At 46.3% G+C, this 15407-nt stretch overlaps 1 protein-coding gene across 4 annotated transcripts in view; it reads right to left on the minus strand.

Annotated features, from left to right (window-relative positions):
- The window catches only part of LOC129696582 (collagen alpha-1(XVIII) chain-like), a 294981-nt gene that overhangs the window by 122041 nt on the left and 157533 nt on the right, over window positions 1–15407 (minus strand). For all 4 annotated transcript variants that reach the window (XM_055634627.1, XM_055634629.1, XM_055634628.1 and 1 more), the window contains 4 exons: window positions 9681–9851; window positions 7589–7615; window positions 5536–5598; window positions 2937–3017 (listed from right to left, as the gene is read on the minus strand). In XM_055634627.1, the coding sequence (XP_055490602.1) occupies window positions 2937–3017; window positions 5536–5598; window positions 7589–7615; window positions 9681–9851 (342 nt within the window). The remainder of the gene's footprint in view (window positions 1–2936; window positions 3018–5535; window positions 5599–7588; window positions 7616–9680; window positions 9852–15407) is intronic.

The raw sequence follows: 15407 nt of genomic DNA on the forward strand, positions 1-15407 counted from the left end.
TCACTGGTCAGGTCAGTCATACAATTAAAATCAACAGATCACTCAAAAACACATTTTAACATGAACATCCACCACAGTGACTCCTACATATTCCTCACTGTGTCCTCCCTTTTGTTCTTCTTCGGTCGGGGGCCTCAAACCCTCCGTTGACGGGACGGTCTTGACTCCCGTAGCCAGCAGCGTTTGGGTCCTCCGCGTCGAGGCGTTCAGCTCCTGCCTGCAGTGGGGGGATGTCAGTTTCCCCCATGCCGGGCGATCGAACCTCGTGTCGGGGCTGGTCGAACCTTCTGCGGCGTTTGAGCTTCCGACTAGCCTCTCCCGAGACTGCGAGCCCTTGATAGTAAGTCCGTAGGCCGCGGCGGGAGCGATCCCAGGCAAGAGATCCGCTCCGATGTTAAGTCCGCGCCTCGCGGTGGGGCTCACTACAGTCCGAGGAGGCCTCCAGCTCCAGCGAAGGAAGGCCGCAGAGTCCGGAGAATGTGATCCGGAAATTGACCACATCTCCGGGAAGGGAGGAACTTGAAAAAAAGTTTTCCCAGATCCCCTCCCCCCTCCCCCCACATAAAACAAACCGAAGTACATTAAAACAAACTTTTAACAAATGCTAAAAATAACAACAAGGTGAAAAAACGAACAGACTGCCAGCAGGGCTGCCATCTCCCCGGCGCCCCCTGGTGGTCTTCCACACAGATCCGAAACGTCGCCTATCCATTCCTTCCACAGATGCTGCCCGACTCGTTGAGTTACTTCATTAATTTGTGTTTTATACAATTGCAGCAACTGCAGTTCCTTGTGTGGCTCTGTTAATGATTCCTTGCCTTCAACTAGTGCTGGTGATAGTGTGTTGCTGCCTGGTCTCAGTGGTCAGGTGTGTAGAGAGGAACTGCAGATGCTGGTTTATATCGAAGATAGACACAAAGTACTGGAGTAACTCAGTAGGTCCGGCATCATCTCTGAAAAAAAAAGATTGGGGACGTTTCGGGTCGGGACCCTTCTTTAGACCCGACCCGAAATGCCACCCATTCTTTTCCTCCAGAGATGCTGCCTGATCCGCTGAGTTACTCCAGCACTTTGTGTCTATCTTTGGCGCCAGTGGTCCACTGCTCCTGACAGAATCAGTGATGTCCCGCGTATTATTGAAACTAGCGACCGACGCTCTGATCCTTACTGGAATTAGTGACTTTCCGCCCCTTGTAGACATTCGTGCCGCAGTGTCTATGGCTTGAGTTACTAACTTGAGCTGGTGGCACAAGGAAGCATAGTGAAATGTCCCTGCTCCTGAAAATCCTTCCCAGCCATCCATTCATCATCATCCTGAACCTCAGTATGTTACAACATCCTCACATTCCTTAGTTTAGTTTAGAGATACAGCGCAGAAACAGGACCTTCAGCCCACAGGGTCCGCACTGACCAGCGATCCCTGCGCACTCACCCTATCCTACACACACTAGGCAAAACCCACGCAGGTCACGGGGAGAATGTACAAACCTTGAATAGACAGCACCCGCAGTCAGGATCAAACCCGGGTCTGTGGCGCTGTAAGGCAGCAACTCTACCGCTGTGCCATCTATGCCTTTCATCGCACTTTCAAATTTTTCTATTGCCGCTGCATTTCTACCCCACTTGAAGCTCCTGACTGCAGTATCCTCCCTTCTCTGCCATTCCATCAAACTCCTTATCTTTTTACATCCAATCTTCAACTTAGCACCGGCGTCGGATTTCACTGACTTCTCTGGACCTCTTACTCCCAATGCTTTGTTTTCCTGGTCTTTCCCTTCATCTACCCCTTGCTTATTCAAGCTGCCGATGCTCTGCCAGATCAGACTTGAACCCATTAGCACACAACCCGCTTCACCACCCAATAACTATCCAACATCATCGGACTCTGGTCTCCTAAATTGTTCCAGCATCAGCCTAGGCAACAATGCTAACTAGGTATTAGCTGGGACATCCCGTATTTTGGGCTAAATTGGTTTGTCCCATACGGGACTTCCCTTGTCCCGTATTTGACTGTTACTACTCTGATCGAGGGGACTGTCGGGTCTGTACGCCGCGTCCGGCCCCGCTTCACTTGTCCCGACGTAGTGCAGCCCATGGAGTGCAGCAGCAGCACCTCGCCCGTGGTTGGTTGGCAGCCCGGCCAGCTGTCCGACCTTCGGACCTTTGCTTACCGACGACACCTTCTCATGGCCGATCAGCGGTTCATGAGTTGGATGGGGTGCCGGACTTTGCGTGCAGCAGAACACAAAGCCCAGCTGGCTGGCCGGTGGAGGAGTTTGGCCTGGGCCGCGAGATGTTGCGCTTAATGTCCGGTGCCCGGGCCAAAACTCCTCAGCTGGCCCATCAGCTGGGGTTTGTATGCAGTCCAGCACCCGGGTCAACTCATCATTCATTGAATTGAGTTGGTCAATGAATTGCCGTCAGGAATTTGTCCCTTATTTGGGAGTGAGAAAGTTGGCAACCCTAACATTAACTGGCCTTCAGAATTGCTCCACCAGCCAGCACCTTAAAGCCCCATTTCCAGTTGTTTCTTCAGCAAATAATGGGGTTCATCTCATGAGAGCATCTGATATCATGGGCGCCCATTCCTTCTCTCCAGAGATGATGCCTGTCCCGCTGAGTTATTCCAGCAGTTTGTGTCTATCTTTGGTGTAAACCAACATCTGCAGTTCCATCCTACATCATTTTGCCAGTGCTGTTCTCTTTACCTGGCAGAAATCCTGATACACCCTTTTCAAAATCCCCCTCACCCTCTGAGTCCCAGTGGATTTTGAGGCTTGAAACTGGGGATTCAGCTGACATTTTCCTAACAGTAGCGTCTTGCTGCCTGCTTCCATGCACATCATTAATAATAGGATGGTGGCCTGGCAAAAGCAAACAAGGGTGGTCGGTTTGGATGCTAAGTGCTCATTCGAAGTGTGCCGAACTTTACTCACCAGTCTCGACTGGGGTCCGGGTGGTCCAGGAGGACCTGGGAGTCCGGGAGGACCTGCGGAGCCAGCAAGCCCTGGATCGCCCTGTAGAGGAAGGGAGAGGAAGATGGTGACCATCCACAGCTCAATGTACAGCGACGGCTGGGGAAATTAAGCACTTCACACAAACATGGCTGCCAGTGGCAAGGTTGTAAACACGATACAATTGATGTATGTGAAGCCTACAAGAATATCTGAAGAATTTTTGCATAGTACCTTTAGAAACATAAAAAATAGGTGCTGAGCCAGCCATTCAATGTGATCATGGCTGATCATCCTAAATCAGTACCATGTTCCTGCTTTCTCCCCATATCCCTTGATTCCGTTAACCCTAAGATTTCTATCTAACTCTCTCTTAAATACATCTAGTGAATTGCCCTCCACTGCCTTCTTTGGCAGAGAATTCCACAAATTCACAACTCTCTGTTTTTCCTCATCTCAGTCCTAAGTGGTCTACCCTTTATTCTTAAACTGTGACCCCCGATTCTGGAGAACCCCAACATCGGGAACATTTTTCTTGCTGTTTAGTTTAGTTTAGAGATGCAGCACAGAAACAGGCCCTTCGGCCCACAGAGTCCGCGCCGACCAGCATATTAACACTTTCCTACACAAGAGGGAATTTACATTTACACTAAACCAATTAACCTACAAGCCTGAATGTCTTTGGAGTGTGGGAGGAAGCCGAAGATATCGGAGAAAACCCATGAGGTCACGGGAAGAACGTTCAAACCCCGTAAAGACAGCACCCATAGTCGGGATCGAACCTGGGTCTCCGGCGCTGCAAGCTCTGTAAGGTGGCAACTGTGCCACCATGCCGCCTGTTTTGTACATAATTTTTACTTTGAATTAGGTTTATTGTAAATTTGTAAAAGCTCACTCCCAGTGGCAAATCTTTGCCGCTGCAGTCCTTGGTGTGATTACATGTACACATAAAACATTCTCTGTGCTTCTGCCTGGTTAAACACCAACCTCAGTGATGAAACTGGGTTTAATTAAGTTTAGACTCTTTTTGGTGAATTAGTATCCTTTGCAGGAGTACCATTGTATAATTAAATATCAGGTTTCCTCACGTGTTGTTTATTTGAAGAACATTTAAACGGGAGCAAGGATTTTGTACAATGTACTTCATATAAAGGCCACCCACAGGCCGAGATCAGGTCGTAGTGAAGTCTTATGGTACTGTCCCACTTAAGTGATTTTTTTGGCGAATGCCGGCGACTGTCGCAGTCGTAGCAGGTCGCCGAAATACCAGCGACTGGACCCCCCTACGTCAATGTCTACGACCATGTCTACAACAACCTACCACCTTGTCGACGTCAAGCTAGGCAAGCTACCGACAACTGGCGACCCACTAGGACGTCTACCTACGACCACACCTACGACAACCTATGTCCACTCGCGACAAGCTCCAACAAGGGACGACCCTGTCGGCGACAACTGGAGACAGCTGAAGACAATTCAGTCACTGGTACCTGTCGCCGGTTGACGTAGGTTGACGTAGGTAGTTGCCAATGGAATTCAACACCGGCGACAACCTTCGTCACCTGGCGACAGCACCTACGTCCAGTTACCATAGTTGGCGTCAAGCCCACGGGGCCGACTGTCGCTGAAAAGTTTTGAATATTTCAAAACCCAGCGGCGACCAGAAAAAGGTACGACTCTTTAGGTGACTGAGGAGACCGTACAGGCGACACCCCGGCGACCATGTGGCGACAGCTTAGTCGCCTGTAGTCGCCTAAACAATCGCCTAAGTGGGACAGGACCTTTAGGCTTTGTAGCTGCCTCTGAGTAAATGTCATTACTTATTCAGTGGCACCTCTGTAGAATTAGGAATCTGACGTGGAGATGGATGGGGAGTGAAGGCAGAAGGTGCAATATTTATTGTGCTGGAATCATAATTACATGTAACAAAGGTGATACCTTTGAAAATTATAACAAAATACCAGTGGAAAAAAAACCTGATTAAAACTTAAAAGTATTGAAGAGGGAAATGTCAATTCAACTTCTCTGCAACAGAGTTGTACTTTAACTTTGTACAATTACACCATGAGAAACAAATAGGATAGAAATCTAGTAACCTCCAAAAAAGTATCAGTTTGTTGTCACGCAATGTTCCACAATGGTAATGGTGGAAGGGCAGCACGGTGGCGCATCGGTAGAGTTGCTACCTTACAGCGCCAGGGACCCAGGTTCAATCCTGACTAAGGGAGCTGTCTGTACGGAGTTTGTACGTTCTCCCTGTGACCTGCGTGGGTTTTCTCCATGATCTTCGGTTTCCTCCCACACTCCAAAGACGTACAGGTGTGAAGGTTTATTGGCTGGTATAAATGTAACATTATGGAAATGTAAAGTGTAGGATATTGTTAGTGTAAGCTGTTCACTGGTCAATGCGGACTTGGTGGGCCGAAGGGCCTGTTTCTGCACTGTATCTCTAAACTAAAACCATCGTTGTTGGGAGCCTGCCATCTGAAACTGCAGTATGAAGGAAAGAAGTTAGGAAAGTCTGAAGTCTGTGTACTTTATCCCCCATTGTGGCTTTTCAGCAGAGAACTGAATTACATACCTTCTCCCCTTTGTGCCCCAGGTCACCTCTTGTCCCTTTGAATCCTTGAGATCCTTGCTTACCCTGGATTGGGAATGAAAAAATGTTTTTAAACAAAAGCTAAGACTCTTAAATTACTAAAAATCATGACGCAAAACTTAAACAAATGATCGCATTTATCTACCAATATTCCAAGTACGTTCATTACCCAACATTCATTATCTGTTGCCTCTAACGTAGTCCCTTGTAGTCAAAGAATAATTGAATCATTTCTGCAAAAAAAAGCCATTTGACCCGTCGAATTTATGCTGGGTCCTTGTAGAACAAGTGGTGAAGTCCCATTTCATCATCAACCTCCTCTTTTACCTTAAGATTGAGAAGTCTTGCCACAATTTCACAAGAAGGTCACGGATGTGGTCAGTATGGGCCCTGTGAGGAACTGGGAGCAGTGGATAGGAAGGGAGATGGTGCATGGCTTCCAGCGATTTCACCGAGTCTCCAATAAATGAGCTTGAGATTTGTCACTTTGACCGTTCACAAGCCAAGAAATCCCTTCAACCACTGGAAATCCCTTCAACCAACTCTCTCAAAGGGTTTTGAGAACATCCTTATATTGTTCCCTTAAACCACCTAGTAATCTTCTCTTGTGACTGTACTTGGAATAGTCTGGTGTAAGGTGTGCAGGGGTTTAGGCTGGGACTCTATTCCTTGGAGCACAGGAGGATGAGGGGTGATCTTTTAGAGGTGTATAAAATCATGAGAAGAATAGATTGTGTAGATGCACAGTCTCTAGCCCAGAGTAGGTGAATCGAGGACCAGAGGACATGGATTTAAGTCGAAGGGGAAAATATTTAATAGGAAATTTGAGGGGTAACTGTTTCACACAAAGGGTGATGAGTGTATAGAACGAGCTGCCAGAGAAGGTAGTTGAGGCAGGGACTATGACAACATTTAAGCACTTAGACAGGTATATGGATAGGACAGGTTTGGAGGGATATGGACCAAAGGCTGGGAGCTGGAACTAGTGTTGCCTGAGGATGTTAAGCAGTGTGGGCAAGTTGGGCCGAAGGACCTGTTTCTACACGGTATCACTCTATGACCCAATGACTCAAAATGAAGCGGTCTCCAATTAATAAGACACAAAGTGCTGGAGTAACGCGCCATCTTTGGAGAACATGGATAGGTGACATTTCAGGTTGAGACCCTTCTTTAGACTGATTGGGAGAAAGGCGAGGGGTGGGACAAAGCTTGGCAAGTGATAGGTGGATACAAATTCAGACTGGCAGATGGTTGGACAAAGGGCAGAAATGAAAAAGACACAAAGTGAGATTGGAGTAAAGGATAGAAGAAGCATAAAAGCTTCTTAAAAGTTACCCCCTTGTGCATATATGGAGTGACTGGCAGTGCTCTTTTTGGTATGTGCATTTGAGCCACTGATTGCCTGGTACCAATTGCAACTATTCTTTGAGGGTGTAATGCCAGTTGTGGTGACATGCAGTGAACATTCCATCCCACCCACCCGTCTGTTGTGGAGCAAGTGTTCTGGAAAAATTTTGGCATTGTATTATATATTGGACGGCACTGTGGCTGAGCGGTAGAGCTACTGCCTTACAGCGCCAGAGACCCGGGTTCAATCCTGACCACGGGTGCATGTCTGTACGTAGTTTGTATGTTTTCCTCGTGACCTGTTTTCTCCAAGATCTCCGGTTTCCTCCCACACTCCAAAGACGTACAGGTCTGTTGGTTAATTGGCTTGGTATAAATGTAAATTGTCCCTGGTGTGTGTAGGATAGAGTTAATGTGCAGGGATCGCCGGTCGGCACGGACACATGTGGGCCAAAGGGACTGTTTCCACACTGCATCTCTAAACTAAAAGCTAAGAAACAATGTGTGTTTGGCCCAGTTTTTGTGCGGCCATTGGTTGACCATCTTACATGCAGTTCATTAGTGAACAGCAGTTGAATATCAATCCGATTATCTTAAGGTATATTAGAGAACATCAATATCATTAAATATATCTTTGTGGCCTGTAAATCAACAGCTGCTCAATGGCCCACATGAAGTAGATACTTACAGGATGTCCACTTTTTCCAGGGGTGCCCTGAAATGACACAGCACAGTTAGAAATTGCCCGACTACAGATTGCCTGTCTTTCAAAGTACAAAGCACAGAGGACAGTAATCCCCTTGCGTCCCCTCTCTCTTGATTCCTCCCCCACCCAAGTCATACCAGCTTCAAGGTCATCTAAAGATAGACACAAAATGCTGGAGTAACTCAGCAGGACAGGTGGCATCTCTGGATAGAAGGAATAGATGATTTCATTCATTTGTTCCATATCTCTCTACATCACCGTCTATATCTCTCATTTCCCTTTCCCCAGACTCTAAGTCTGAAGAAAGATCTCCCCCCGAAACGTTACCTATTCCTTTTCCAAGAGATGCTGCCTGGCCTGCTGAGTTACCCCAGCTTTTTGTATCTATCTACATGTTACTTTGGTTAGGCCAGCGATTGAACATGTTGCCTCTGAGCCTTGGATCACAGTTTGAAGTTCAGCAGAGTGTATATGAGTCACGATGCCTGTGGAGATGCAACTAGCTGATTGTTACATTCTGCTTTGTCAACATTTACTTGACCGTTCAAGACTTCAGTTGACCAACAGTGCCTTTGGTGCCGGCAACCTCTAGCACGCCTCTCAAGATGAAAACATATTAATTGTGGATATGCCACTGGCTTCTCAAACCACTCTCTTAAATTTCTACAGGTGTACAGGAGAGAACATATTGACTGGTTGCATCACGGCCTGGTTCGGCAACTGGAATGGCCAGGAACGAAGTAGACTGCAAAAAATTGTGAACACTGCCCAGTCCGTCACCGATTCTGACCTCCCCACCATCGAAGGGATTCACCGGAATCGTTGCCTCAAAAAGGCAGCCAGCAACATCTCATCAGGAAAGCTGACTCCGTCCTGGGGGTGGAGTGGGATTCACTGGAGGTTGGTCTTGGAGGGGAGGATGCTCCTCAAACTGTGCAGCATCTTGGACAATACAGCTCACCCCCTCCATCACACACTGGTCAACCTGAGGAGTACCTTCAGCAACAGACTGGTTCCATCAAGATGCGGTGCAGAACGCCTCAGGAGATCCCTGTGGTTATCAAACTGTACAACTCCTCCCCCTTCTGTCATGGGGTAGACTGACTGACACCCCTCCCCAATCTTTGCACATCCCCAATCCTTTCCATTCGTCACTTTAATTTCATGTTTCATGTATTTTGTGTTTTATGACTGTTGGCAGATTAATTTCCATCCTGGGATAAATAAAGTTCTATCGTATCGTTTCGTATCGTATCAGAGACACACACCACCCTGGCTGCACACACATTTCACCCCTGCCATCGGGAAGATGGTACAGGAGCCTGAAAACTGTGACGTCCAGGTTCAGGAACAGCTTCTTCCCTACAGCCATTAGGCTATTAAACACAACAACAAATAAGCTCTGAACTAAATAGACTATAATTGTTATTATTGTTATTGTACCATTATTGTTTGTTTTTCATGTGTACGCACGTGTGTGTACATATATGTGTGTGTACATATGTGTGTGTGTGTGTGTGTGTATGTGTGAGCATGCACACACTGAACTGTTTTTTCTCATTTATAATATTGTTTACAGTGTACTATGTTTACATATTGTGTTGTGCTGCTGCAAGTTATGGGCCTGTCTCACTTGGTGACTTTTTAGGCCACTGCCGGCGACTGTCATAGTCGTAGCAGGTCGCCAAAAAACCGGCGACAACCTATGTCACCCTGGCGACAATCTACGACAGCACCTACGTCAGGAGAAGTCAAGCTACGCTCACTGGCGACAAACCCACTGTCGGCGAAAAATTTTCAACAGCAGCGACCAGAAAGACGCTACGACTTTTTAACGCGACTGAGGAGACAACTCCCGGTGATCACCGGTGAACATGTGGCGACAAACTAGTCGCCTGTAACTGCCTCAAAAACCCATTAGAATGTCATTGTTCTGTCTGGGACCTATGACAATAGAACACTCTTGACACAGAACACACAAGGATGTTTGGCACATGGTTTCTTTTGTTCAGGGTTAATTAAACAGAAGATAAAGTGGCAGGTCTGCCTGAAAGCACACTGTTAAATCACTCACTGGTTTGCCATCCTTCCCAGGCGGACCTGGGGGGCCAGCTGCTCCCGGCGGGCCAAATTCTGCAGGATTAGCTTCTCCCGTTGCGGGCAGGCCTGAAGGTCCAGGAGCTCCAGGAGATCCTCGTTCACCTTTCTCTCCCTTGACTCCAGGCAATCGCAGTCCACCCTCACCCTGCAGATCAAGCAACAAAAATCCAAGATGGCATGATTACGGATGAAAAAATCGACAAACCTCACATGAAGGGAGATTGATAGATTTCTATATCAAATGGATTTAATAAATCAGGACTATAACAGAAGAGTCTGAGGAAGGGTCTCAACCCAAAATGTCACCCATTCCTTCTCTCCAGCGGTGCTGCCCGTCCCGCTGAGTTACCCCAACATTTTGTGTCTATCTTCCGTGTACACCAGCACCTGTAGTTCCTTCCTACACTATAAAATATAACAACAGAAAGAGGCTATTCATCTTGGATAGCACGCAACAAAAGCTTTTTACTGTACCTTGGGATGTGACAATAAACTGAACTGAAACGGAACGGAACTTGTGGTCTGTCCTTACGCTTCTAATTCCCTTTTAAAGGATCTTTTGGGCTATGCTTGAGTTCGTGGCAGAGAATACCATGTTAATACCAACTCGGGCAGCACGGTGGTGCAGCAGTAGAGTTGCTGCTTTTACAGCATCAGAGACCCGGGTTCCATCCTGACTACGGGTACTGTCTGTACGGAGTTTGTACTTTCTCCCCGTGACCTGTGTGGGTTTTCTCCGAGATCTTCGGTTTCCTCCCACACTCCAAAGACGTGCAGGTTGGTAGGTTAATTGGCTTGGTATAAATGTAAAATTGTTCCCGGTCTGTGTAGGGTGGTGCTAATGTGCGGGGATCGCTAGTAGGCGCGGACTCAATGGGCTGAAGGGCCTGTTTCCACAATGTATCTCTAAACCTGAGTACTAATTTATCTTTGAAATCTCTTACAATTTTTTAAGTTAGTATTTAAATGTGCACCCGCCTCATTTTAAGGGGTAGGCCATTTAAAACGTAGATGAGGGAAAACTTTTTCACCCAGAGAGTTGTGAATCTGTGGAATTCTCTGCCTCAGAGGGCAGTGGAGGCCAATTCTCTAGATGCTCTAAAGAGGGAGTTAGATAGAGCTCTTAAAGGGCCTGTCCTACTTTCACGACCTAATTCACGACCTCTGCCTAGTTTGCCCTTGACATACTCGCAGCATGGTCGTCACGAGGTCGTAGGTAGGTCGTAGGTAGGTCATGATGCTAGTCGTAGGTACTCGTGGTATCAAGTAGGTCGGGGCGTTTTTCTAGTCTGATGAAAAATGTCCACGAGTAAAAAAGGTTGTGAATTAGGTCATCAGCCAAGGCAATGTTGACTAAAGTTAAAGAAAATCTGTTCCCAAAACGTTAATGTGCAAGTCGAATCAGTCATTAGTAATTCTAGATTCTACTTCCTAGCAGTAGTAAGGAAGGCAGATGCCATGCCAGCATTTAATTCAAGAGGGCTAGAATACAAAAACAGGGATGTAATGCTGAGGCTCTCTACGGAGGCGCTCACGGTGTCGCAGCGGTAGAGTTGCTGCCTTACAGCATAATGCAGCGCAAAAGACCCGGGTTAGATCCCGACTATGGGTGCAGTCTGTATGGACTTTTTACGTTCTCCCCGTGACCTGCATGGTTTTTCTCCGAGATCTTCAGTTTCCCCCCACACTCCAAAGACGTACAGGTTTGTAGGTTAATTGGCTTGATAAAAATGTAAAATTGTCCAAGTTGCGATATGCAGAGTCCTGCCCTGCCAACTACAAAATTCAGAATGTTCAGAAGATATAAGGCACTGATCAGACCGCATTTGTAAATTTGTGAACAATTTTGGGCAAGATATCTGAGAAAGCATGTGCTGCCTATGGAGAGGGCCCAGAGGAGGTTTACAACAATGATCCCAGGAATGAATGGGTTAACATATGATATGCATTTGATGGCACTGGAGTCAATGGAGTTCATTCAAAAAATTCAAAACCGGCCGCGACTAAAAATAGGTTGCCGTTTTAAAAATCGGTAATTTTTTAGTCGAAGCCGGTTGCAATGCAAGTTGAAGGTGGTTGCTGGAGGTTGCAGGTAGTGGAAGATCTTTGAAGCGAAGACCTTCCACTACCTGCAACCTCCGGCAACCACCTTCAACTGGCATTGCAACCGGTTTCGACTAAAAAATTACCGATTTTTAAAACGGCAACCTATTTTTAGTCGCGGCCAGTTTTGAATTTTTTGAAATAATCGCCGGAACATAGAAGAAGCGGAAACCACTTTCGACCATTAAGGAGACTGATAAAAACCCCCAGGAACCGCACAGAAACCTTGGGTGGGGCGCAAAGTCTCCAGAGGTTTCCTAAGTGGGACAGGGGCATAAGGTTCTTTATTAGTCAGATACACCAATTGGTGTAGTGAAATGAGTATTGCCTTTGCAGCACTTAAAAAAGAAAACAACATAACAATAATAAAGAAATTTAACATAAAAACATCCCCCCACAATGGTTCCCATTAAGAGGGAAGGCACAAAGTCCAGTCCACATCCCCATGTCCACCCATAGTCGGGCCTACGCAATTGCCTTTACGGAGGCCCGATGTTCCAGGCCGATCTCGCGGGGTGATGGTGCTCCGGCGTCGGGAGAATCCTCACAGCGGCATGGGAAACCTGGAACGGCCGCTTCCTTACCGGAGACCGCGGCTTCCAAAGCCAACAGGCCGCGCTGGATGGAGCTTCACCACTGGCGATCTCGCCGAGAGATCCCAGGCTCCCGATGTTAAAGTCAGCACCGCCGCCCGCAGCTGGCCGCTCCACAGACCGCAGCTCCGCGATGTCTCATCAGCGGTCTTCAGCTCACCGGAGTTCCAGCACGGCGACCCAGGCAAGGCATCGCCCGCTCCGCTCCGCGATAGCGCTCCAGCGCTGCGCCGCCGCCGAAGCCGAGGTTCTGGGCGGTCCCCTCAGAAAACACCGCTCCAGGCCCGCTGACAGGCCACGAGGACGGGTAGAAGGTGCAGCCCGGAGAAAAGCTGCCTCTCCGACCAGGTAGGGACCCTGAAAAACAATTTCCCCTCCCCCCCCCCCACATAAAAAAGACTAGAACTCCGTATAACAAAAGCTCAACTAACTAAAATTAAAAAAAATAGATGAAAAAACGGACAGCTGCAGGCTGTATGTCGGTGCTCGTGGCATCTGTGGGCAACATTTATTGAAAGGATGATGTCAGAATAATCTAAATAATCACATAGTTCATATGGGAGATGAATAAAAGTTATGGTTTGAACTCAACTTCCCTGATAACATTTAACCACAAACTTTGGTTACCTTCTGAATTTGTAGTCGGCAGGGCAGTACTCTACATATGGCCAACTTGGATGTGTTGTGCACACTAATGTGCTGTTAGTGCCCCCTTAAAACTGTCCAGTGAAGGTGATTTGACTATATTGTTATCTAATTTATTCCATTCCCTTAAGGTTCTTACAAAGAATGAGTCTTATAAATATCTGTCTTGGTGAATGAGGTTTCATTTGTATATCATTTCTCTTTCTTGTTCTCCTTTCTGTTGAGTATGTTATTTATCTATCTGCAGTTATGCCCACGATCCACTTTTGAATCTTGTACGACATGGCTAGTCTGTTTCTTGCCCTTCTTATTTCCAGCATTTCCCACTCCAGTTCAGACAGCATCTGGGTGACACTGCTACCTCTATTGTAGTTCCCGATGAAAAAGCATGCTGCTTTCCTCTGTACCCCTTCTAGTTTGTTGATATGACCAGTTTTGTATGGGTCCCAGGCGCATGAAGCGTATTCCAGTAAGGGTCTAACCAATGTTGTATATGCTGTTGTTTTCACTTCCTTTGGGCAGAACCAGAGGTTTTGTCTAAGGAATCCTAGTGGCTTTAGTGACCGTGTTGTCCACGTGTTTCCCCCCACGAAAGCTTGCTATCAAGATGAACTCCAAGGTATGGTTGTGAACTTGTACGATGAAGTATTTGTTTCTTCTTGTTTGAAATTACCACAAATGAGCATTTGGTTGGGTTGAAGCTCATCTTCCATGTGTTTTGCCATAATTCCAAGGACTTAAGGTCTTCTTGTAAGGAGTTCATATCCTCTACATCAGTGACAGGTGTATATACAAGACAATCATCTGTGAAGAGTTTTGTTTTACAATTTATGTGTTCAGGTAGATCATTAATGTACGTCAGGAACAACAGTGGCCCGAGGACCGTGCCTTGCGCTACTCCTGACAGTACTTGTTCTTCTGAAGAAATGTTTCTTTCACAGGCCACCCTCTGCGTCCAGTTTGTGAGAAAGTCCCTAATCCAGTTATGTAGACTATTTCTGAAGCCAGGGTAATCCAGTTATCCTAGGAGCCTTTCATGAGGAACTTTATCAAATGCTTTCGAAAAGTCCAGGATTGCCATCCATATGTATAGATTTTCACTTATCTAATGCTCTTGTGATGTCATCAATAGTGACAATAAGTTGTGTTTCCATTGAACATTTTTCGAAATGGTCCATGATGCGAGAGTGTATGATGTGATCCATGATCTTACATGTAACACTGGTCAGTGAAACTGGTCTGTAATTCTCAGGCGCAGCCTTATTACCCTTCTTAAATATTGCACAGATGTTTGCTTCCTTACACAGTCGTGGTAGTGACCCACAATCAATTGAGGACTGGAATAAATCTGTGAGTGTGGGTGCTATTTTCGATGTGAACATCTTTAGAAACCATGATGGCCCGCTGCTTTGTTTGGCATTAGGTTCTGTAGTGGTGTGAGTACTCCTGCCTTATGGATCACTAGTTCAGGGATATCCTGTATGTTACTGGTTCCCATTGATGGAATGTATGACTTGTTTTCCCTTGTACATTCACTGGTGAATTGAGCATTAAGTGCTTCAGCCTTCACTTTCCCGTCACTTACAATTGTGTGGTTCACCATGAGGTCTGCAACTCCCTTCTCTCCGTTACCCAAACGTTTCATATAAGACCAACATTGCTTGACGTTTTCTTTCATTGCTGTGGTAAGGTTGTTTGACACAAAGTCTTGTTTGGCATTGTTCAGAGCTTTCCTTAATTTACAAAGGAATCCCAATTTTCTTTGTCTTGTGTCTTCTTTGCTTTATTGTATGGCCTCTGTTTCTTACATCTGAGTCTGTGGTGATGTCTGGTGAACCAGGGTAGGGTATTTGTTTTGGCTGCTGTTTTTTTTTTTGGAATAAGTCTCTCCATGATCTGTTTTATCTCGGTATCAACAATGTCCCACTTCTCCAGAATAGAAGATTTCCCCATTGAGAGATAATGGTCCTGTAAAGCATCCAGATGTGCATTGATCAGTTCCTCGTTTGCTTTCCGCCGTATGTAATATTTCCTTTAGGTTGTCGTTTCCACTTGGCTGTCAGATCCAGGTCAACAATAACTGTGTCATGGTCGCTTTCACCTGCTTCCACCTTAGTATCCTGAACAAGACTGGTGGTATTTGTGAATACCAAGTCTAAAATGTTACCTCATCTTGGTGGTTTATTAACCTGTTAGTTCAGTCCAAAACCCATTACAGCCCCCAGTAGTAGTTCAGCTGTATACTTGGATGCAGATTGATCCTGCACTATTGTTGAGTCTTTCCAATTAATATTAGGCTGATTAAAGTCTCCTGAAAGTACTATATTGTATCCCTAGCCTTTATTGCATATTTTCTCAAA

The sequence above is a fragment of the Leucoraja erinacea genome, chromosome 4 (genome assembly GCF_028641065.1).
Source record: "Leucoraja erinacea ecotype New England chromosome 4, Leri_hhj_1, whole genome shotgun sequence".
NCBI classification, from domain to species: domain Eukaryota; kingdom Metazoa; phylum Chordata; class Chondrichthyes; order Rajiformes; family Rajidae; genus Leucoraja; species Leucoraja erinaceus.